Source organism: Python bivittatus, unplaced genomic scaffold (genome assembly GCF_059951505.1).
Source record: "Python bivittatus isolate LINGU-HERP-01145 unplaced genomic scaffold, Pbiv_v1 ctg000610_np1212, whole genome shotgun sequence".
In the NCBI taxonomy this organism is placed as follows: domain Eukaryota; kingdom Metazoa; phylum Chordata; class Lepidosauria; order Squamata; family Pythonidae; genus Python; species Python bivittatus.
Window position 1 is genome coordinate 29,889,189 of NW_028277088.1, and position 24,549 is coordinate 29,913,737.

Here is a 24,549-nt window from a genome sequence, read left to right on the forward strand (position 1 = left end):
ATTGCCATTAAAGTGCTAGAGAGCTTTGCTGCTGGCCCCATCCATCACATTGTGTGGTTTTTCCACCCCGGAGAACCACACATGGAACATAAATATCTGCAAAGGGGAACCTAACCTGCATTACCTGTCATAGACTGGGAGAAACGCAGTTGTACAAGACTTCTGATCCATGCACACAGACCTTAATGTACATAAGTGCTCTAAGGCAGAAGTGTACCCTTGGTGATATAAAAGTGATCTGTTGATAATGGCAAAGCTCTAAAATCCACCTTTTGATGACTTATAAGGAGGCTTAAGTTGATTTTAGCCAATATGAATGATCTTGTAAGTTTAGATTCTTTCTCAGGGCAACCTGGCCAATCTGTTCATTCTCCTATTCTGTTCTTTCCCCTTATAACAGATATCTCTGTGCCTGGAAACAAAAGAGTGCAGTATTTTGAGCCACCTGACATTTCAGAAAAAATCTCCAGTCTGTTGAAAATCAGCTTATGAAAGATCTAACATATTTCACATTTTATCCTCTTTCAAGGAAATTGGCATAAATGAGTTTATCCCAATCTCCCTGGTCCTACAGCAACCCTGTTAGGGAGAGTAGGAGTTGCCTAAAGCCACATAATCTGCCTGTTTATATAACCCAACATAATTTTCTTATTATCATTAGCAAAGGAGACAGGAAATTACCATTGTGGTAGAAGTAGTGTTTCATTGAAGAAGTGTTACAAAGAGAGATCAGCATGAATTCTGCTAGAAGAAACGAGTTTGCATAAATTCAGAGTGGAAGTGCTGAGGGAAAAAAGGTCATTTTGAAATCTCATATGTTTTTTATTACTTCCTATCGAAGGAGCAAGAACAATAATAACCGACCATATATGTCTTACAGTTTTTTAATTACCATAGAAATAGAGCATTGCTTCCGACTATTCTGTTAGAGAACAGAATGTAATGTCAGGCATTGTTTGATATGGAATTATTACTGGAGAGTTTTTGTAAGTGGCTATTTTTGATTTGTGAAATCTTCCACTTCATTTTCTAAATAACTGCAGTTAAGTGTATAACCAAAACCTAAATCAGGGTTGGACGATTTGCAAGCCCCATGTGGCTTTCAGCCCCCCCCCCCGCTTTTTTTTGCAGCTCAAGAGCGCTCAAGATTGTGCCACCAAAATGAATCAGCAAACCATTGAATAAGGAATGCAGAAATTCATCCTTATTTCCAGCACAAAACTAAAGAAAAGGGAGTTACTAAAATGTAGTTATTTCCAGGGGGATTAACGAACCTATAATTGTTAAAGATCTCCTTCAAAAACAAACAAAAAAAGCAGAAAAATGAGCCAAAATTCAAGTGTGCTCTTTGCAGTTAAATAGAATTTTTCCCCCAGCTGCTGAAAAGAATGCCAGCCCTGCCCTAAATTGGGGTTCATCTTAATGATATTTTTTGGGGGGGAAATACCTAATTTTGTAAAAAAACATTTTGAACTGAATATAGTTTCGTCAAAGTCCAGATAACACAACTATCAGCAGATAGACAGACAGATGCAATATTTATTCCCACCTTATTTTTGGTCAACTCAAGATGACATACATACTTCATGCTGATAACCTAAGATAGTAATTACTTTTTCTGAACACCTGTGATCACAGTAAAGAAGGAGGGCATATAGGCATATACTAGGTCTCATTGAGAATTATCCTTACAATGCTAGACTGTAGCCTTTTCTTTGTGACCTATGCTGGGAAATTGTGTAAGAGGAACTTCTTAAGAACCACAGTTCTCCTTTCTGTTGTGGGCTGTCCAAGTGGACAACTGCTACTGAAATAATAATCTTTTTTTCAATAGTAAGAATGATGCATGCGATGAGCCAGACAGTTAAATAACAGTGAATTAAATTGGCATGGAACCCACAGCATTCTAGCGGGGGGGGGGACAAGTGGGTCACAGTAACAGCAGCAGCATCACAGTGTTGTGACACAAGGTCCACCCCTTTTTTAAGTACATGAATACGTTACATTCACGCCTAAAAGGGACAGAGCTTGCACCGTGATGCTGCTTTTCTTGTTTTGTGTACACCATTGGGTGGAACCTAAAATGGTAGTTCAGCTTCCTGATCAGGGCTATCCCACTTTTTTAAAAGAAACAGATTCATTCACAACCCGCCAGCCCTGAACTATTAGTTGTAATGTATATGCAAATCCTTCAAAATTTGAAACATCAATATTATTTCTTCGCATAATGCTAGATTAATTTATATACTCTAAAAATTGTGCACGTTTTAACCTAGAATTTGCTTCATCCTGTAAATGTCTTATTTTTAAATATGCAAGCTGAAATCTGTCATGAAATATCTAATGTCTTAGCATAACATTTTGAATCCAAATTTGTTTTTCTTTTATGCTTTGATTTCATTAGGAACTATTCTCTGTATATGTTTATGCATTTGTACTCTTTGTTTATTAGTATAAGTCAGTCTGTTTCTTTTTTCTTTTTCCTGCTTTATTTCTAGAAAAAAGGTATGCAAACATTTTTATTTGGATCATGGTCCTAATCAAATCCCAAGTTTTGTCTTTCTAAATGCAGTTTAATGTATGTCAGCTTAACCACTTGTGTTGGGAGAACTGAGCACTGAAGTAAATTATTTGGGGAGGGAGGGAGACCTTTCTCTTAGCATTTTAGAAGAATGATATCACTGGGATGATATTCCATTAGCAAATAATTGAATAAAGGCATTTGTTTTGGGGCATGTGTTCCATTTGGAGCTGTGGTGAAATCCTACCTTTTTTTCCCCCAAGTAATAAACAGAGGGTAGTAATTTCAGCTACACTGTGCTATTTACATCTGCGTGTACGGTTTACTTTCACTACCAGAAGGAGGAGCGATTGACTCCATTTTGTGAGGAAAAAAAAATCAGAAGCTAGCATGTAAGGGATCAGAATAATATTTTGCATTGCTGTCTGCTTTGCTTAGAACATCCGTGTTCGTGCATGTGAGAATTTTAATTCAGCAGAGTTCTTAGAATCATAGGGTTGGAAGGGGCCTTGGAAGTCTTCTAGTCCAACCCCCTGCCCAGTTGACCATGGGATGATGCCATCTTTGGGGGATCTACTGAGATTAATTACCTTGCTGCCCAAGCAAGAGGAAAAACAGGATACTGTCTTCTCCCTCTGCTCAGTGGAAAGTGTGGGACTTCTAGCTCTGTATTAATGTGCAGTTTATATTTGTACATAGCAATTTTTTGTTATTGTTTTATGCCTCATGGTTGCTTATTTATTTGCTTATTGATAGTCCAAAACCGAGTCACAAAATTTAAAATACAGCATACCATTAATACATACATATGTAACAATGCTTACATATATAAGAGGAAGAAACCTTATACAGTCCGCAATTCACTGAAGGCACCAAATGATTTCTATAAGCTAAGGCTATACATAAAATTTTTACTACTGCCTTCGAAACACCTGGGCATTGGTGGTTCAGTAAGAATACCTCAATCTCTTCATCATGAATGGAGTCTGTCAGACTCAAGACCTGGTGTATTAGCTCTGATCACCAATAAGAGTGTAGTGGGCACTTTAAAAGGATGTGTGAAACAGACTCAACTTCTGTGTTTGAGCAAATACATACTTGATCTTCATATGGAAGTTTGGTATATCGACCAGTTGTTACCCTAGTAGGGAGGGTATCTATATGGGCTAGGGGGAAAACCCTTCTGTGTGGGGCATACGGGATCTTATAGAAGTAATTGGGGAGTGTCCAAGGGGAGAGAGCAATTTGCCCGTAGGAGAGATGGGAAAGTTTGACTTGGTCTACCTGAATGTCTAAGTCCCATACCCTCTGCTTAAGTTCTACCAAGGTTTTTTCTAGATCTAAAGCAAGTAGGGCTGGTATTGACAGTCCACACTGTTTCAGATCTTGATCTGTTTCTTTTTCAGAGTAGATTGATGTACATCATATGGAATAAGATGTACAAATTAGGTTCCTTAAATGATCTGTTTTGCCCAGAACTTTAGCCAATGTAACATTGCCCGGGCCTCAAATGAGATGCAACCTAGCTCTAATCTGGTGATGGCATTAGAAGTTGAGTAAGGAATGTGTGCTATTGATTTTAAGAATTTTGTTTGTATTTGTTCAAGGATTGAGAAGTTTTTGTAAATATACATCTGAGATCCAAACTGTTGCTATACTTGATGATACATATAATTTTTCAGCTAAACTGTTTCTTGCCCCTAAGGATATTACAGATAATGGAAAAAGCATAGGAAATGGAATGGCTGGAGAAGGATTTTAGATACATACACACACACACACACACACACACACACACACACTTAATGCTTAATTACAGTTTTAAAAGCTAAACTAAATTAAGCTAGTTGTGGAAAAATATTCTGCACAGGATTTGGTTTTAAAATAATTTGAATTTTCAGAAGTATTGATTGCAGTTCTGCTTTTTGCATATTAGGATCTGAAGCAAGTTTTATGCTGAAAGTCCGCCCACTGGAAAAGTATCCTGTGGATCTCTATTATTTGGTTGATGTGTCTGCATCTATGCACAGGCATATAGAACGATTAAACTCTGTTGGATTTGAATTATCTCAAAAGATGGAAAATATTTCCATTGATTTACGACTTGGATTTGGATCCTATGTAGATAAAACAGTGTCCCCTTATATTAGTATTCACCCAAAAAGAATCCATAATCAGTGCAGGTGAGTAATGTTAAAAATAGATGCATATAACTCAAAGGAAAGAGTATGTGTGAACATTCATGGGCACAAATCTATGCATTCAATATCTAACTCTCTTTTGGAAGAGCAGAGTAACAGATGAGTGAACATGCATTTACATTAGCTTTATCTGCTACAAGACTTAGGTAAATATGTACTGTATTATCATAACTATAATATGAAGCCTTTAATAGCTGATTACTCTAGTACTATGGATAAGGCTGGGAATGTATTTTGTTAGAGCCCAAAATTGTGAGATTGAGATTTCCAGGTCTGTCTGTAGGGTATGGTCAAAATAGTCAAGATGGCAACTGCAATGGGGCAATCAAAGCTCTGCCTGCTGTTTATGTACATTGCTTGAATGATGTGCATAAAAGACCCAGACACTTTAATGGCAGCATTAACTGCCTTTATTCCATACTCTTTGGATGCGCCTGTTTCATACTACTAAAATTCTACAAGTTTAAAAAGTGCATTTAATTATAATTCTAATTTCTAATGTTTTTCCTCCTTTTCTATAACAAAATAAAACAATTGAAAACAAACTTAATGTGCCCCATAGTTCTAAAAGTATTTCAGATTTACTTTGATTTTTCAGATTTACTTTTATGTTTGGCAGTAGGCTACTGGCAGGAGAATGGAAATGACATTAATTATTACTTATGCTAGAGAGGGTGGCTGCATTTTTTTAAATTCTTTTTTTATTAATCATTTTTTAAGGAAAAAATATTTGCATTTTTTTCTGTATAGATAGCATCTTTCCCATTTATTTAAGTCACTTCTGAGGCAGAAAATTACAGGTGGATTTGAGAGGGCAGCTTCCTCCTGCATAAGAGTCACAATTTTCTGTGGTTTTCTGTGGCTATTATATTATACTTTCAATGAAAGTAAAAATAGAGATATTTTTTTAATTGTCTACTTCTTTGATATTTTTTAGAGACTGTGCCACCAAATATAATTAATCAGCACTTACAGTCTTACATATCCTTCGGAGTTACATATCCCAACAAAATAGTTAAAAGTTGATTTTTTTCTGAAATAGGTTGGTTTGTTCTGAAAACATTAACCAAAACATAATTAAAAATTTGAATTAATGGTAGACTTCTTAATTGCCAGCATGTATAAAGGGATTAATAATTAATTATTATTATTAATAATAATAAATAATAATAAGCCTATGAGAAGACAGAGATTCCTATCTCAGCTTCTTAAGCCTAGAAATTACCAATGTAAAGTTATAAATCTGTATTTGTTGTGCTACATTGCCAGATTCAACTGGTTTAAAAGTTCTGTGTGGGAGTTACAAGTTACTTCTCTTTGATTCCAAACAGTGATTATGAGCTAGATTGTATGCCACCTCATGGTTTTATTCATGTTTTATCACTGACTGACAAAATACCAGAATTCAGGAGTGTAATTAATAAGCAGAAAATCTCTGGAAATATTGATACACCCGAAGGAGGCTTTGATGCTATGCTTCAGGCAGTAGTGTGTCAGGTAAGCAATAACAGATAATTTGACTAAGCATTTACATTTTATTATTCTCTTTTTGGGATGATATAGTCTTGTAATACTGTAATGTTATATGCAAATGGTAGCTCTTTACGAAGCCAGGCTCTTTTTGTATTGCAGCTTTACATTGTTTAGTATATTCATAATCACTTTTTGCCTTCTGTACCCATCAAAATGCTTTTGTAGATATATTTACAGTAGGACTTCGGGTACAAAGAAGTTGTACTTTCAGATGAAGGGCTTGATACAACCAGTGGTGTTTCAGATGCTTGGCTTAAATCCTTTTCAGATAGAACTGGATCCTCACAGTGGTGCTTGTGGTCAACCATGTGACCTTCTCCCTTGGCACCTTCTAGGCTCCATGAGCCATGGCATTTTTGTTAAATGACTGGCCATGTCATTTTGTTAGCCATTTTATGAATTGGACATATTCCTTCTCTATGGCCATAGTGCCATCGTGAGCCCATCTTAATGGAACATAACGATGATATCTTAAAGCACTACAGTAGCTCTTAGTACTTATATTTTCCATGATATAGCTTTTGTTGTTGTTCAGTCGTTAAGTCGTGTCCGACTCTTTGTGACCCCATGAACCATATTGCGCCAGGCCTTCCTGTCCTTCACTGCCTCCCTGAGTTTGCTCAGTTTCATGCTCATTGCTTCAGTGATGCTATCTAACCATCTCATCCTCTGCCGTCCTCTTTTCCTTTTGCCTTCAATCTTTCCCAGCATCAGGGTCTTTTCCAAAGAGTCCTCTCTTCGCATTAGGTGACCAAAGTATCTGAGCTTGAGCTTCATTATCAATCCTTCCAATGAGCAATCAGGGTTGATTTCCTTTAAGATTGACTGGTTTGACCTCCTAGCAGTCCAGGGGACTCTTAAGAGTCTTCTCCAGCACCACAGTTCAAAGGCATCAATTCTTCGGTGCTCAGCCTTCTTTATGGTCCAGCTCTCACAGCCATACATTACTACCGGAAAAACCATAGCTTTGACTATGCAGATCTTTGTCGGCAAGGTGACATCTCTGCTTTTTAATATGCTATCTAGGTTTGCCATAACTTTCCTCCCAAGGAGCAAGCGTCTTTTAATTTCATGGCTGCAGTCTCCGTCTGCGGTGATCTTGGAGCCCAAATAAATGAAGTCTGTTACTGCTTCCATTTCTACCCCTTCTATTTGCCAGGAATTGATGGGTCCAGATGCCATGATCTTAGCTTTTTTAATGTTGAGTTTCAAGCCAGCTTTCGCACTCTCCTCTTTCACCCTCATCAAGAGGATCTTTAGTTCTTCTTCACTTTCTGCCATTAGGGTGGTATCGTCTGCATATCTGAGGTTATTGATGATTCCCCCTGCAATCTTAATTCCAGCTTGTGATTCTTCCAGCCTGGCATATAGGTTAAATAAGCAGGGTGACAATATACAGCCTTGTCGTACTCCTTTCCCTATTTTGAACCAATCGGTTGTTCCGTGACCGGTTCTAACTGTTGCTTCTTGGCCCGCATACAGATTTCTCAGGAGACAAGTAAGATGGTCTGGTACCCCCATCTCTTTAAGAATTTGCCACAGTTCGTTGTGATCCACACAATCAAAGGCTTTTGCATAGTCAATGAAGCAGAAGTAGATGTTTTTCTGGAATTCTCGTGCTTTCTCCATGATCCAGTGAATGTTGGCAATTTGATCTCTAGTTCCTCTGCCTCTTCGAAACCCAGCTTGTACATCCGGTAGTTCTCGGTTGACATACTGCTGAAGCCTAGCTTGTAGGATTTTGAGCATAACCTTGCTAGCATGTGAAATGAGTGCAATTGTGCGATAGTTTGAGCATTCTTTGTCATTGCCCTTCTTTGGAATTGGAACGTAAACTGACCTTTTCCAATCCCGTGGCCACTGTTGCGTTTTCCAAACTTGCTGGCATATTGAGTGCAGCAGTTTAATAGCATCATCTTTTAGTATTTTAAATAACTCAGCTGGAATACTGTCATCTCCACTAGCTTTGTTGTTAGCAATGCTTCCTAAGGCCCACTTGACTTCACTCTCTAGGATGTCTGGCTCAAGGTCAGTGACCACACCAGCGTGGACATCAGGGACATTAAGATCTTTCTTGTAGAGTTCTTCTGTGTATTCTTGCCACCTCTTCTTAATCTCTTCTGCTTCTGTTAGGTCCCTGCCTTTTTTGTCCTTTATCATGCCCATCTTTGCACTAAACATTCCTTTGATATCTCCAATTTTCTTGAAGAGATCTCTAGTCTTCCCCATTCTATTGTTTTCCTCAATCTCTTTGCATTGTTCATTTAAGAAGTCCTTCTTATCTCTCCTTGCTATTCTCTGGAAATCTGCATTCAGTTGCTTATATCTTTCCCTTTCACCCTTGCTTTTCACATTCCTTCTTTCCACAGCTATTTGTAAAGCCTCATCAGACAGCCATTTTGCTTTCTTGCATTTCTTTTTCTTTGGGATGGTTTTAGTTGCTGCCTCCTGTACAATGTTATGGACCTCCGTCCATAGTTCTTCAGGCACTCTGTCTACCAAATCTAATCCTCTAAATCTATTTATCACCTTCACTGTGTACTCACAAGGAATATGATCTAAGTCATACCTGAGTGGTCTAGTGGTTTTCCCTACATTCTTCAATTTAAGCCTAAATTTTGCAGTAAGAAACTCATGATCTGAGCCACAGTCAGCTCCTGGTCTTGTTTTTGCTGTCTGTATAGAGCTTCTCCATCTTTGGCTGCAATAATCAATCTGGTTTTGGTATTGACCATCTGGTGATGTCCATGTGTAGAGTCGTCTCTTGCGTTATTGGAAAAGAGTGTTTGCTATGACTAGCTTGTTCTCTTGACAGAACTCTATTAGCCTTTGCCCTGCTTCATTTTGTACTCCAAGGCCAAACTTGCCTGTTAATCCGGTTACTCTTTGACTTCCTACTTTAGCATTCCAATCCCCTATGATGAAAAGGATATCTTTTTTTGCTGCTAGTTCTAGAAGGTGTTGTAGGTCTTCATAGAACCGGTCAACTTCAGCTTCTTCAGCATCAGTGGTTGGGGCATAGACTTGGATTACTGTGATGTTGAATGGTTTGCCTTGGATACGCACTGAGATCATTCTGTCTTTTTAGAGGTTGTACCCCATTACTGCCTTTCCCACTCTCTTATTGACTATGAGTGGAACTCCATTTCTTCTAAGGGTTTCTTGGCCACAGTAGTAGATATAATGGTCACTGAATTAAATTCACCCATTCCCGTCCATTTCAATTCGCTGATTCCCAAGATGTCGACGTTCAATCTTGTCATCTCATGTTTGACCACATCCAGCTTGCCTTGGTTCATAGATCTTACATTCCAGGTACCTATACAATATTGTTCTTTACAGCATCGGACCTTCTTTTCGCTTCCAGATACATCCACAGCTGAACGTCCTTTCGGCTTTGGCCCAGCCACTTCACTCTTTCTGGAGCTACTTGGAATTGCCCTCCGCTCTTCCCCAGTAGCATATTGGACACCTTCCGACCTGAGGGGCTCATCTTCCGGCGTCATATCTTCTAGCCTTTTAACATTGTCCATGGGGTTTTCTTGGCAAGGATACTGGAGTGGGTTGCCATTTCCTTCTCCAGTGGACCACATTTTGTCAGAACTCTCTGTCATGACCTGTCCGTCTTGGGTGGCCCTGCACAGTATAGCTCATGGCTTCACTGAGGTACGCAAGCCCCTTCGCCACGACAAGGCAGTGATCCATGAAGGGGTATATAGCTTACATTCTTTTATTTATTGCAGAGCCGTATTGGTTGGCGCAAAGAAGCAAAGCGTCTACTTCTCATGATGACTGATCAAACTTCTCATTTGGCTCTTGACAGTAAATTAGCAGGGATAGTAATTCCAAATGATGGAAACTGCCATTTGAAAGAGAACGTGTACGTCAAAGCAACCAGTATGGTAAGGTATATGTCATAATGCAGTGTTACCTTTGGGCTGTGTTCCTAAAGCATTAAAAAGGTCTCTATGAGAATCATCTTCTGAGAGGTATGAACTTCTGCTCAAACCTTCTCATTCAAATTGTTTCAGGGCTTTGATTGATCAGAGAGGATATGCAGTACATTTGTTCTTGGTCAGAGTACCTTTATGTCTGTATAGATTTTGGATAATGTGGTGATTGATGGCTAATAGAAGGAATATTGGTAAAGCCATTAGCATGAATGTTCCTGCCAGTAGGAGTATGTGTGTTCAAATGCTAATTCATGTAAACATTAATGAAAAAGAATAAATGTTGCAGGAAAAATATAGAGCAGAGCTTTCTCTTAGGTACTAGGCCATTAAAAATTGAAAAACAGTTTTATGTAGCTGTTGAAATACGAGGAACTGAAAAAAACATTCTCTTTTTTTTTCAAATACATCCCTTTACCTTAAGAAGTGATGTGGTTATGCTTGAACGTATAGAATTTTTTCCATTCTATATGAAGTTGGAAAAAAAAGCTGATAGAAGGCAATGGCAAACTATTACTGTATTACTATCAAGTAAACGTAGGAGTCAAGACATCAAGCTCAACTTAAAAAAGACAGCCTTTTTCTCAGATTTCTGTGGATTTTGATAAGTACCTTCCAAAGAATGAACATGTGTGGTCATATGAAATTAAGGAGTCACTGACTCCTTAGGCTTAGAATTTGCCAGTTGAAGATAATTCCACAGGTGAACAGATATTCTGACTCTTCTAACCCTTCAGGTTTTGAGTGTTCCTCTCTCTACTTTTAACAACCATGGGTTTCTCTAAGGGACTATTAGCATTTGAGAATGAAGATAATTCACTGTCACAAAGAAAAAGTTTATGGAATGGCCTTTACAGTTCCCAGATCTGAATATTACTGAAAATTTGTAGGGAGATACGAAACATGCAGAGTCTGCAAGGGGACCTAAAATTATTTCTGAAACAAAAGAATTCTGCAAGGAATTGTGGTAAAAAAATCCAGAAGCAAGACTAGACAAACTCTTTGCTGGCTGCAGGGGACATTTGGAATCTGTTATTTGTGTCAAAGAACTGACTGAAAGGATGCTCAAAATGTTGCACTAATTACATTGACTGTTTCCTTATTTATAGAGAAAAAATCATGTTTAGACAGTTTGTGCTGTCTAAAGGAAGTGCCAGCATTTGTTCATATAGGGATTCATTGAAACATACAAATTGACCAGGGCTACCTTTTTTTTTTTTTTAATGCAACTATATGTTCACCAATGTTTGAATCACAAATAGCTTGGTGATAGGCTGCACGCTAGGGTTTGGCAGTAAATCTTGCCTCTCCGTGCACTTAATCTCCTACTTAGAATTTGGCTCACCCAGCAGAAGACTCTTACACATGACTGAGCTAAATTAGGCTCTTTATTGCAGAGAAGAACAAAGCCATGTATGCACAGCTGATTTGTCCACTACAGTGCAAAAAAGTCAAACATGTTATGTAGTCTGTCCCCCCAGAGTTTAAACACAAAGCTTTTTCCTCCTGCCTTTTCAAGTTAATAGCTGCTTAGCCAGACTCTTGATCAGTGTTTCTCAACCTTGGCAATTTTAAAATGTGTGGACTTCAATTCCCAGTATTCTCCTGGGCTGGCTGGAGAATTCTGGGAGTTGAAGTCCACACATCTTAAAGTTGCCAAGATTGAGAAACACTGCTCTTGACAGTCTTGGGAAGCAGCTGGTAAATGTTTGCCTAAAAGTTCTCTGGTTTCTGCCGTACAAGCTTCAGCCCTTTCATTTGGGGTGATAAATAACATTTTTGTAACTAAACTATGCTAATAAGCAGCAACAAAAGATTCCTTTGTGAGAGTTGCATTATGATCTAAGAATTTCAGTAAATGTTCATAGATGACCAGTAAATTGTATGAAGCACTGGCCCTGGATTTAAATTAAACTTGCATATGCAGCTTGTTATTTTTTAAAATGAATAAGATTTGTATTAAAGAATAAAAATATATATATTTATGTAAGTTTCTTTAAGTAAAATGTTAGGTTTGGCAATTATAATAATCTATAAAAGCCACATTGCATATCTTCTTTGTGATTTACAGGAGCACCCATCACTTGGCCAACTTTCTGAAAAGCTCATAGACAACAATATTAATGTAATATTTGCAGTCCGAGGAAGCCAATATCACTGGTATAAGGTATTTTTAAAGATAGAACTATGTTATTTGGAAACAAGAAATACAGTGGCATTATAATCATAACCTAATATTTTCACAGGAACTTTTGCCTCTGCTACCGGGAACTGTTGCAAAACAGATAGAATCAGAGGCAGCAAATCTTGGGGATTTGGTAATAGAAGCTTACAAGGTATGTGCCTGTGACACTAATGAATCATAATATGGTGATAGTATATTCTTTATTTTTCAAAATCTTTATTGAAGTGAATATTCTATGGATTCCATGTTCATCCATGATACAGGAAGATGTTCAGGGAGTACATGTATCTCTATAAAAGATAAAAACACAATTCCTTTATAAATGAATGTGGTTGCAGCTTTTGCTTTAACTGACTACTTTTCATGATAATAACTTGAACTGATATGTGTACAATAACTGAATAAAAGATATTGAGGGTTCTACTGTTTTCACATCAATGAGGATCTTTTTTATATTGTGAAACAGCCATTGGACTGTTTTCAGAAATAAACTAAAACTCTACAGATGTTTTGGAATTCGGCTCAACTCTCTGTAACCTTAGATATCTTGGCCTATGACAGGACTGTGGGAGTTACATTCCAAAATATCTGGAGGGCAGATTGCCTACCTCAACCCTGTTAAAAAGGCTGACACTTCCGTAGGATTCTTTTTACACACACACCTTTCTGTTTCCTCTTGATAATTTTCAGTTAGGTTGTGTTACATTGCTAGCAGTGTTTTTTTATTTATATGGCATTTTTATTATAGACAGTTCTTAGCATATCTGTGATTTTGCTGTGATTCGTATAATTCAGTATTTCGTTCTTCAGAGCTATCTAGCTATTGCGCAATAAATGTATTTGACCATGATAATTTTTATTATTATATAGTACCCAAATACATTTTGCTTATATTCTGCCATGAATTTCTGTTGTGAGAATCCCAGGTCTGTTTTTATTTCTTCTTCTCCTTCAAAGGAAAAAACTACTTAAATCCAAAATATATACACAGTATATATATGACATATGCAATTATAGCATTGTGAGCTAACTGAAAAATATATCATTAGGCTATCCTAATGTATTATTTTAGAAAAATTTAAGAGTATACTTCATGCTTTATGACCCAATCCAGCATATTTAGAATAATAATTTGTAACAACCAATGCTGTTTAAGATTGTATATTTTACTTAAATTTCCCATGGAGGGTGATCGGAAAAGAGGCGTCCTTAGAGGGTGATCAGAGAGGACTACCATGTGATCCATGCCCCACCCCTTTTTACATTGCAGCTGCCATCTTGTTTTTCAAGTGACACACACACACACCTGCAGCTGTATTGGGTGGTATTGGTGGAAAAGGTTGGAAGTCAGTGGAGTGAGAAACTCTAATAGTCTTAAAATAATAGACAGTTTAGATAAGTGGCTTTTTAGTTGCTAAGCATTTCTTTACACATAATGTCCAGTTAAGAAGGTAATGTGAGAAATTGCCCTGTGGCATCAGAATGAAAAGAAAGGTCATCCTAAGCATTGAATCACACAGATGTGAAAACCAATTTCTGTACAGAAAACAGTTTTCTCCTTTATTCCTAGACTGACAGGTTATTCCACTCTATTTGAATCCACCGAGTTGGGCTTGCTAATAGGTGGTATGTGTTGCTACACAAAGGGGTAGAATTCTTTTTATTTTGCTCTTGTTTTGTTTCAGAAGCTGCTCTCTGAAGTGAAAATTCAGGTGGATAACACCCTTGAAGATATACATGTCAAAGTTACTGCAATCTGTCCTGATGGAAGTAGAAAAATGGGTTCAGAGGGATGCAAGAATGTGAAATCCTCAACTGAAGTATGAGCATTCCTTTTTTTAACAAGGGAGATGAAATATTTTGTTCATGATATTATGATTACTTTTCAATAGAAGAAAGCTTTCTGTGGATTTAAAACTGTATTTCAAAGAATTGAAGTTCTCCATGTTTCTGCCATGGATTAATTTATTTGGAGCTTTATTTTAAATTAAATCAAATGATTTATTCTTAGGCTCTCCAATAAGCTGAAATCAAGTTAACGTTTGTTTTCTAGAATTCCTCTGTGCTCTTGTCAGGTTGTTGTAAATGCTCATATATTCTACCTAAAGTCTTACCGACTTGAAGTCATTTATTTATAAGTGGGAACTGCAAATACATCAAGCTAGCATTTCCCTTACAGAACACTGAAGCTTAGGAATCAGAACAGAGTTGAGTCAGCAGTCCCCCAGTAGAGAAATAGAAGTACAATATCATTCATCCAAAATGCTGGTTTCACAGCTCCATGATAGCTCAGCTGTCCAGTACAGAAATCCATGGCTGGTTCCTGACCAGCACAAAATCCTTGTGTGCATCTCCCCTAAATCTCTATTAAAACATTTTTCATTATGTAATCATTTTAATACTTTATATTTTTAATCACAGGTGTTCTTTAATATTTCTATTGCCATGAAAGAATGTGGTACAACTGACAGAAGAAACTATGTGATGCTAAAACCCCTTGGTTTCAATGAGTCCTCCAGAATTAACATCCACAAAAGATGTATGTGTCAGTGTCAGGACGATGCAAAACACAAAAAAATCTGCATCAATGAAACACCTCATGACATTGAAGTATCCACCTGCAAGGGGAGCATATGTGGTTCCAGTGAAAAATTATCTTTGGAACAGTGCAGGATGCAACAGGACCATCTTCTTTGCAGTGGCCAGGGAGAATGTGTACATGGGAAATGCATTTGCTATAAAAACAAATATGGCACAGTATATGGTAAATACTGTGAAAAAGATGACTTTTCCTGCCCATATTACTTTGGAAACCTATGTGCTGGTAAGGGTGGAATTTTGTTATGTTTTATTCATTCATATTTTAATCCTTCTAATACGATTTATAATCTGTCAATGTTGAGACCCAGGCTGAGAAACATATTCTATCTCTCCCTCTCTCTCACACACACACACATGTGCATGCTTGTATAATACAATTATAGCACTATTGAAATACAGAATTGTATAAGCAAAAATAGTTGTGGTGTGGTAACAGTGTTCTATTTTTTTTTTTCCTCCAAAACACCAATCCAGCCATTTCGGAATTGGTTTGCCATTTCTTGGAAATAATTCTCCCAGCTCTTCTGGATCACATCTAAAAAGGTTGGCAGGGTTTATGTGCAAGAAGAGAGAGGAACTATGCAAACATTTTAAAGGATGTACATTGCGGCAAAGAAGAAAAGATGGAGTCATTTAAAAGAGCTTGGAGATGTTTAATTGGCAAGCACTGATTAAGTTGAACAAGATTCAGAGTAGTGGCGCATAATGAACAATAAGGCCTGAGGTGACAGTTTTAAAAATAATAGTTATATCATTGTGCTGGAGAAAGAGATGGGAAGTCAACAAACGGATCTAAGAACTTGAAGTAACATTAAAGTGCTACTTAACAATTCACACTAGGTGCATGTCCCAAATATAAAACCTCAGCTGAATCAAAGGCATTTTTCATATCTTCTTGAAAATGCCCCTTATAGTTTCATAATGAAATAGGATAACATTTGTTTTCAAGATTCTGCCTAAAAGTACATTTTTTATCTGGAAGAACCTAATGGGACCTCTAGTAAATAATGCAGTCAAGCCTGTACCTTTTTTTTTCTTTTTTTTTTTTTGGCTCTGTACTTGTAGGCCATGGAGAATGTGAAGCTGGCAAATGCACCTGCTTTGCGGGCTGGGAAGGTGATCGCTGCCAGTGTTCCTTATCCTTGCGAAAACACTGCATGAACTCAAATGGCCAAATCTGCAGCGGAAGAGGAACTTGTGTATGCGGGAAATGCAAGTGTGCTGACCCCAGCAGTTTAGGTCGTTTGTGTGAATTCTGCCCTACCTGTAGAAAAGTTTGCAGTGACATGCGGTAGGTCTGTTGTGTTGGAAATACTTGTTAGGGTCTTTTTCATTGGAAATATTCTAAATCCATGTACGTAGAATACCCCATAAACTTCTTGCTTCACAAGGTAGTTTGATTCTGCTTTTTATTTTTTCCTGGTGTTTCAGGGAGAGAAAACATACCGAGAATTGTTCTGTGAAATAGTTTTTAGCTTTCAGGAGAGTGGATAAATTGAGATGGTGGGGGTGGGGGTGATGATAATGATGATGATGATGATGATGATTTGGCTTAAAGTGATTGCTAGAGAATTAGAATTGCCTATAATTTCTTGTTAATGAGTTGGCATTCCCACATGCATTTATTTATTTACTTACTTTAAAAACTTATACGGCTGCCTATCTCACATAGTGATCCTAGGCAGCTCACAACCACCAATAAAAACAAGAATAAAAGCAGAAGAATAAAATCCCTAACACTTCCCACACGGCACCAGACCAACCAAATTATTAACCTCCTGACTCAATCCCCATCCTAGCCCAGTGCTTGGGGGAAGAGCCAGGTCTTCATGGCCTTCTGAAAGGCTAAAAGGGTAAGGGTCCTTCAAATCTCAGGAGTGAGGCTATTCCAGAGGGCTGGGGCTGCTACAAAGAAGTTACAGCTGCAAGGTCCCACCAGATGACAACATTTAAGGGAAAGGACTTGGAGTGCGCCCACCCTATGTGACCTATTGGATGGGCAGATGCATACACACAGAAACAGACATACTTTATATCTCTCCCTTGATTTAAGATATTGTCATGTTTTAACTTCAGGTACCATTTTGTGTTCCCTATTCATAATTTGAGAATTCTGAAACTTCCTGGTTTGATGAAATTCTCCTTTTAAAATGTGGTAGGCCACAACTCCAAAGACATTGCAAGCTGATATCACATGCCATGAACCTCTAACTTTGTTGGGTTAATAGTGATTGGCAAAGAATACATCTACTGGCAGTTCAAGGCAGACATAAAAGATCAGTGGAATTAGTTTTTATTTTTCTTGAGAGTAAAACTTTGATGGGTTGGTCACTAAATTTTAATTTTCCAGTATAAGAGTTTCTGTTATAGTCTCTGTTTGATTTATGTTTCATAATGGTAGGAAACCTGTTGTCAGTTTTCAGCAATCATGCCACTGAAATTGGGCAGCAAATTAAAAAAAAAAAAGTTGTAACAAAACAATTATAATCTTAGATTAGAAGAATTCTAATTAGAAAGATTCTTGGAATGGCAAAATAGGCTTTAGAGGTCATTTTACACTTTATTTACATTTTTATTTATGTGTTATTAAAAATATCTCTATACTGCTTTTTATTAAAAAATCTCAGTGGTACTTACAGTAACCATAAACATATTCCAGAATAAAACAAAAACAAAATAAAAAAGTAATAAATAGATTTTTTTTTTAAAAAAAGAGGGTGGGTTAAATAAGTGTTTTCAGCTCACAACAAAACTGTCTCACTTGAAATGTTCTGTTGGAAAACTCAAATCATATTATCACAAAACTTTAAATAGTTCTTGAGTGGGTTTTTTTGATACCCTCAGAACAAAACTTTAGAAAATAAATATTTTGTTTTGCAGCCAGAACACTTTAAAAGGATCAATCTGAGGTCAGACCAACTTATTTCAATCTTGTTTTCAAAGACTTGGATGCTCAAAATTCTATCTGTAGGAAGTAGCCCAGAATCCTTATAGAATTGGGCAGCCTTATAAATGTAATAAAATCAGAAAACATTCTGATCTTGAAACAAAGCTCTTGAAATTCCTGTAGCAGCAATTTCAAGCTCAAAATATGTTGTATATCCCTTCAAACAGTCCATTTAAATGAAACAATTAGGTGTTGAGGGCAGAGATAAAAAGATGATTCTTTTAAAAAGTGATCTTTGAAATATATCAGCATTGTGGCCTGATCCTTCAGCATAGACTCCACCATTGAAAAGGCCCACCTGGGTGTCATTGCCAGTCAGGAAGCTGTGGCATGAAGAGTATCTTCCAAGAAATACAAGATAAATTATAGTATTTCTTGTGAAGCTGTTTTGTATTCATTGCTAGCTGAAATGATGATGATGCTTCAGCCTTTTACGGCACATTTGATACCCATCCATCTCCTTGATTAAACAACCTGGAACAAGGGAATATTGTATATTTCTTATTCTAATGAGAGCAAGAGCCAATATGCAGAACACACAAAGTCCATGGTTGGTTTTTTTTTTATTGCTGTGAAATCCAGAGAGAAAAATAAAATTAAAGACCCACTCTGTTTAATTTTGTCTTACAGCAATTGTGCACCCTGCCAATACTTCAACTCATCTCACAGTACACATGATCAGTGCAAAACCACTTGCACTTATAGAATGCATTATCTTGAAAGATCAGGTAGGTATAAAGATATCCATGTAATCATTTTTATATCAACCTTCTTCAACCTAATTATTAAATTATAGCTTTCATAGCCCTCACTCAGCATGGCCTTTAAGGAAGAGTTTTGTTTATGAAACATTTCTTCATCCCCAGATATGAATTTTGCCTGCTCTGTGATTCCTTTTAAAAGAACTCATAGTTGATATTAGATATTGTCTCATAGCTGGAGATTAATTGCCAAATGTAGATGAATTATATATTTTAGTGTAGCCTTTTTCTTCTTCTGCCTTTTCTTTCACCTGTATGTTGCTAAAATGCTTAGAATTGTCTTTCTCACATATGAATCACATTCAATTTTCAGCCTGATGATAAGAAAACTCAGAGGAATGCTCGCATATAATGCTTTAACAGTTCTTTGTTCTAACAACTCATTATTTCAATATTCATCCAGGAATTAAGATCAATATCTTTTTCCTGTGGAAGGCAAGTAACAGCAAATATAATATTGAGAAAACATTGATTATTAAGCATTCCTAGAACTTTGAGCATTATTTTTGCTACTGGCAGAATTGGCCAGAATAATTCAGGAAAAAATGGTTCTCTAAGCTTATCGATCTTCACTATATGTTGTCATTTCTGCAAATAAGGCTATCTTTATTCCACATCATGAGGTATGATCAATTGAAATGTGCAGCTTTTTTTTTATTTTGAGCAAAAACTCATCTTGCTCCTTCTAGGTATCTCCCCAATGTACAAGTACCACTGGAGAAGTCTATACTTCCTTAAGCAAAGTGGCTCTTGATGATAGCTTCAGCTCTGTTAGTCAATGTCTGAATATGGAGGGATTCACTTGGGACTCCTAGGCCTTTTTAGAATAATAATTAAGATTTTTACTACATTAAGCCTTGGTTTAACGTTGTTGCCTTTTGTGACTTTTCTTTTATATATATTAATCACCCAACTGGAAAACTAGCTTGGTGTAATGGTTAAGGCACCAGGCTAGAAATTGGGAGATGGTGAGTTGTAGTCCCACTTTGGACATGAGACCAGCTAGGTGATTTTGGGCCAGTCACTCTCTTTCAGTCCTAGGAAGAAGGCAATAGCAAACCACTTCCAAAAATCTTGCCAATAAAACTTCAGGTCTCAATCCAAGTGGTTGCCAGGAAGTACCACTGACTTGAAGACACAAATATAGTCATTGAATTGAAGGCACAAATGTAATCACAAATAATGCACTTAGCTGATCTTAGTTGATCTCAGAAAGATGAGCAGAATCAAATCTCAATAGTATGTAGATGGGAAACTTCCAGAAAATCCCAGCATTGAAGAAACATGTTGAAAGACACACTGGCAAACCTTATTATTGCCCAGAAATTTCCCTTGATGCCCATCAAGTCATTCAATCAAGCCTGACTTGAATAAAACTTTACCTTACATATCAAAAACAACTCATTTCCTTGCCACAGGAAAGTAACACAAGACTTGGGCAACCATCAAGGTTTGCCACACCACAAAACTCTTAGAAAATAATGCAGGGGGCGGGGGGAGAGTTAAATGGTTTAAACAGAAGATAGAGTGATTGAGGCTGGGCATAGAATAGAATGCAGCCCTCCAATAGAAGGCATAGTTGACTGATTGTTCCTGAAATGTTTCTTTATCTTAAGATCTACAGAAGGAGCTCTTCTGAATGTACTTCAACTTTTAGAGGCCAATCTTTTGGACATGTCCTTCTGTAAAGATCACAGGCTATGGCATGAACTTCTTCAGGACATGCATTAAGTACATGCTTTCTCATGTGCAAAATCTGTAAAAATGCCCTTCTTTGGCTAAATCAATGGTTTTGTTGTTTCTTTTTTAATTTTATATAATTTTTGTGCAATTTTAACTAGTAACTTGTTTTCAGTAGAAAGACAGCATATACTTCAAACAATAAATAGATCTTTATTGTCTAGTTTTGGTTTTTATCCTGAACAAACTTGTCAATGTAAAAATGGTTATTTAACATAGAAGGTATTTGTTTTGCAGTCTAGATATGTTGCCTAGGTTTTCTCACACTGTTTTAAATATGATGGATAGTATGAATGTATGTATGTGTGTATTTATTTATTTATTCTGTTTCATTGCAGAATGCCTCTCCGATGATTCAAGTTATTTCAGAATATTTTTCATTATTTTTATAATAACATTTTTGATTGGTTTGCTTAAAGTGTGCATAATCCGTCAGATAATTGTATATTGTAACCATAGTAGAATCAAGTCTTCAGCAGGTTATAGAGTGCCTGCAGCCAAAAAGGTAACTGATGAATGTTTTCTTGAACATAATTATAATGCTAGTTGTACAGGGCCTTCTGACCAGCTATATTTTCTCCTTCAAGGATAAGACATTCTTGCCTACTGTGTGTACAAAAACAGTAACTTACCGGCGTGACAAGCCTGAAGAAATAAACATTGGCAAGATGCAAGTAAATGAGACATTCAAATGCAGCTCCTGAGGACAACTTCTTTCTTCAGATCTTTTGTTTTCTCGGTTGAGAGTTGTTGCTGTTTTTTTAAAAATATATTGTCTAATGCTGTGGGTATTTACAATTTTGAACACTGTAATAAAAAAAAACTGACTCGGAGTCCTAGTTGCACACCATGCCTAGGTTTCAGAAAGAGCTGCTTGTTTAAAACAAAAACAAATGTGCATTAACTACTGTTTAATGTGATTAAATTACTGGTTGCAGCTAAGATGTATTTGGATTAGGAGCCAATTGAATCCCATTTGGTAGTGATAGGATAAAATTGGTTTAAATGGAAATGTTTTGGAATGGGTGGATTTTATATCGGTTTGCAAGGCCGTTCTGTGTTGTAGCACTTTAACATGATGTAACTTATTTAGTTGTGTCACAGAATGTTAATTGAAACTGGTATGGCAAAAATGCACTGTTCTCACTTTAGAGGTAGCTAACACAGATGGGGATTATAATCAGAAACTCTCAAATCTCATTTAGAAAACCGTAACCGACAGAAATCAAGAAATCAGCTACCCACACATATTCCTATTCTGAGCACTGGGGACAGAGGGGAAGCAAAAAATACAGGAGCTGATGGGCCTGTAGAGAGAAAACAAAAGGAATTTTAAAAACTCTGTTAGAAGGGTACGGTTACTCCTTACTTCCCCAACTTCAGCAGATCACAAACCCAGAATTTCTAATTGCACTAGTTTAGAAGAAAGTGGAGAAATGCACTTTCATCCAGCTTGCTCAAAATATATGGAGGCAACAGTCCCAGACATCTTTTATATGGTAGCAATGCCTGTAGAACATATTTCCATGGAAATATTGTCTGCAAATGTTCAGAAGCTGTTGGAGGAACCTATTCTTCCTGGCAGCTGAGTGTATCTTAGGAGGGAAAACCACTTCCCCAAGCAAGGGTGTCTACAGAGTGTGGTCAAAAAAGTCAAAATGGTGGCCTTAGTGGTGTGATAAAAGCTTTGCCTGGTTTTTATGTATATCAAGCACCCTTGCAGCTGCCATCTTTACCTTTCTGTCCATAGTCTGTGAATACCCTGTTTCTAAGTGAAGCGGCAACTTCTATGAGTCAGGAAACTGATCACTACATACTGTTCACTATTTACTTTGTTAAATATTTGCATCTAGTTTGCTACAAAGTCTTCCTAAAATTGGATAGATTTTTTTCTGTAAAGATATGAGTAAACATAATGGACCTTTTAAATTAAAGTGTTATAGTCAAATATAGGGAATTCTTCATTTGTTATACAAAAAATATGGTAAAGCATTCAGTTGGAGTAATTTTCTATTGTTCAGAAAAGTTCTGTTACTTCAGAAAAAAATTCTATTAGTTCAGAAAATATGAGGTGGCAAACTGGCCAGATCAGAATGATCTAGATCACCACTCTAATACTATGATCCAAATTAAAGTTACTTGACTAAATTAAGAATTAATATATTTAAACCCCAAATTTTATCTGAAAGCAAGTCCAACTGAATTCAGCAGGAGGACTTACTTTTTCGGGTAGGCATGTATAAGATAATATTTGAGACTTGGTCATACGTGAACTTCACACCCTAATACTATGTTGTTGGAATTTCTATGTGCAAGCCCTCATATATTGATACAAATTCCCAGGACAGTTTGAATGTCCGAAACTCTGCAAAGTGATCCCATGGATTTTTTACGTTTGATTTTTAACAGAACTAAGAATTTGGACATATGCTCTACTAAGGCTTAAACTGCACAACTGTAGCACAGTTTCTATTACTGGAAAAATATATATTTGTGCTTTTATTTGGATTGTCCTCATGCCCCAGTTTTGCACACTCATAAAAAGGTACTAAGTGTTAAAATATTTAAGTTGTATGCCAGTAGAACAGTATAATATCTAGAATTTCTGATCAGGCCTTTCTATTTTTTGCCATGTCAGGTTTGATTTCATATCCAGATATAGCTAAAATAGACCTAACAAAATGTATATTTTGTAGTGTTTCCTGATGCTTTTGTATAATGTGTACTGTTGTGTTTTCCTTTTTTTAACCAAAAAAGGATGGATCTGTCATGTTTTTGTGGATTTAGATTTTACCACGTAGATTCTTTCTAGGAAAGAAATATTCAGAGAATAATTATATCATGTTAATAATTTTTTAAAATTGAATTCCCTATTCTATGAAGTATTTTGTAGTGTACATGACTAACTCTTTTATTTCTGTTTATTTATTGATTTGTCACTTTAGCATATTGTGAGAAAGTCTATTTTTCTATGAGAGCTATAATAATTGACATTAAATTAATACTAAATTACCCAGTCTCAAACAAGTATTGTCTCTAATCCATGTTTGAAGTTTGTTATTTTTATTTAACAATAAACAATAAAAATTTAATTAAAGAAAATGTCAGCACCACTGTTTATAATCCTACATGTTCTAATTTCAGCCACAGTTTGGCAGAAACAAAATCTGCAACATTTTGATTGCTTTGGACAAAAACAGAATCCAGAAGGATCACCAAAAGTGGGCAAGACTGGGCCACTGCATCTCCCAGTCTTCCCAATAATGTCTCCTGCCAGTTGCCATCAGTGTTTTTATCCAGGACTTTTTCCTTTCTCCAAGCCACTCCTGCCCTAAATAACTGCATTTTGGTCCATATTCTGAACAAAACATCTCCCTTTTGTTCTCTGTATGGACCAAAACATGTGACGGCCTTAAACCTGCTTGATACATGGAAGAGTCATCCATTTCCTCTTGGATGCTCTGTAGCTGTCTTCCCACCACTGCCTCAAGCACATTCCGTAAAAGGAGAAGCTTGGAGACAGCATAATAGTTGTCTAACACAGCTGTATCAGAGGAAGGCTTTTGAAGAAATGAGTGCACTACAGCTTCTTTCAAGGCTTTAGGAAATGCCCCCTCCCACAATGACATGCTATCAGCCTTGTGAGGTAAACCAGACCGGAAACATAGCCAGATGAGCCAATTCTACTTCATTGTAAGGTTACATTAACAGAATCTCGCAAGGCTGAAAGTACGTTTTTTCCCCTTTACAGCCCACGAAACTAGGGAGGATCCCTTCTGAGGTGCTTGCCCCACCCACATTCCTGCTGCAGACTAAATTGCCTTTTATTGGATGGTTCCCTTGGCTGCGCCTCTGCCCTGTCTTCCAAGGTCATTCCCACGTCCTATTACAGGTGCGGATTATTTCCCTAATGCAGTTGACCACAGTTCCTCTTATTAGTTCACATTGATCTTTTAAATGGAATAGTTTGGGTCACTTATTTTGGTCACTTATTCATATTGGATGATGTATAGTATCCTCCTGCCATTTAATACTGGAACCTCATATGACATGGTTTGTTACCTCATTTAGCATAGCCGTATTAGAGCAGTAAAGTGCTATGTTGAACTT

The 24,549-nt window shown here is 36.9% G+C and overlaps 1 protein-coding gene across 2 annotated transcripts in view; it reads left to right on the plus strand.

Annotated features, from left to right (window-relative positions):
- The window catches only part of ITGB8 (integrin subunit beta 8), a 38,989-nt gene extending 15,479 nt beyond the window's left edge, over positions 1-23,510 (plus strand). For both annotated transcript variants that reach the window (XM_088150678.1, XM_088150679.1), the window contains exons 4-14: positions 4,458-4,704; positions 6,054-6,219; positions 9,999-10,157; positions 12,277-12,372; positions 12,452-12,541; positions 14,076-14,210; positions 14,812-15,214; positions 16,057-16,282; positions 18,569-18,666; positions 20,778-20,944; positions 21,027-23,510. In XM_088150678.1, the coding sequence (XP_088006804.1) occupies positions 4,458-4,704; positions 6,054-6,219; positions 9,999-10,157; positions 12,277-12,372; positions 12,452-12,541; positions 14,076-14,210; positions 14,812-15,214; positions 16,057-16,282; positions 18,569-18,666; positions 20,778-20,944; positions 21,027-21,143 (1,904 nt within the window). In that variant the 3' untranslated portion in view covers positions 21,144-23,510. The remainder of the gene's footprint in view (positions 1-4,457; positions 4,705-6,053; positions 6,220-9,998; positions 10,158-12,276; positions 12,373-12,451; positions 12,542-14,075; positions 14,211-14,811; positions 15,215-16,056; positions 16,283-18,568; positions 18,667-20,777; positions 20,945-21,026) is intronic.
- Positions 23,511-24,549: the final 1,039 nt, after the last annotated feature.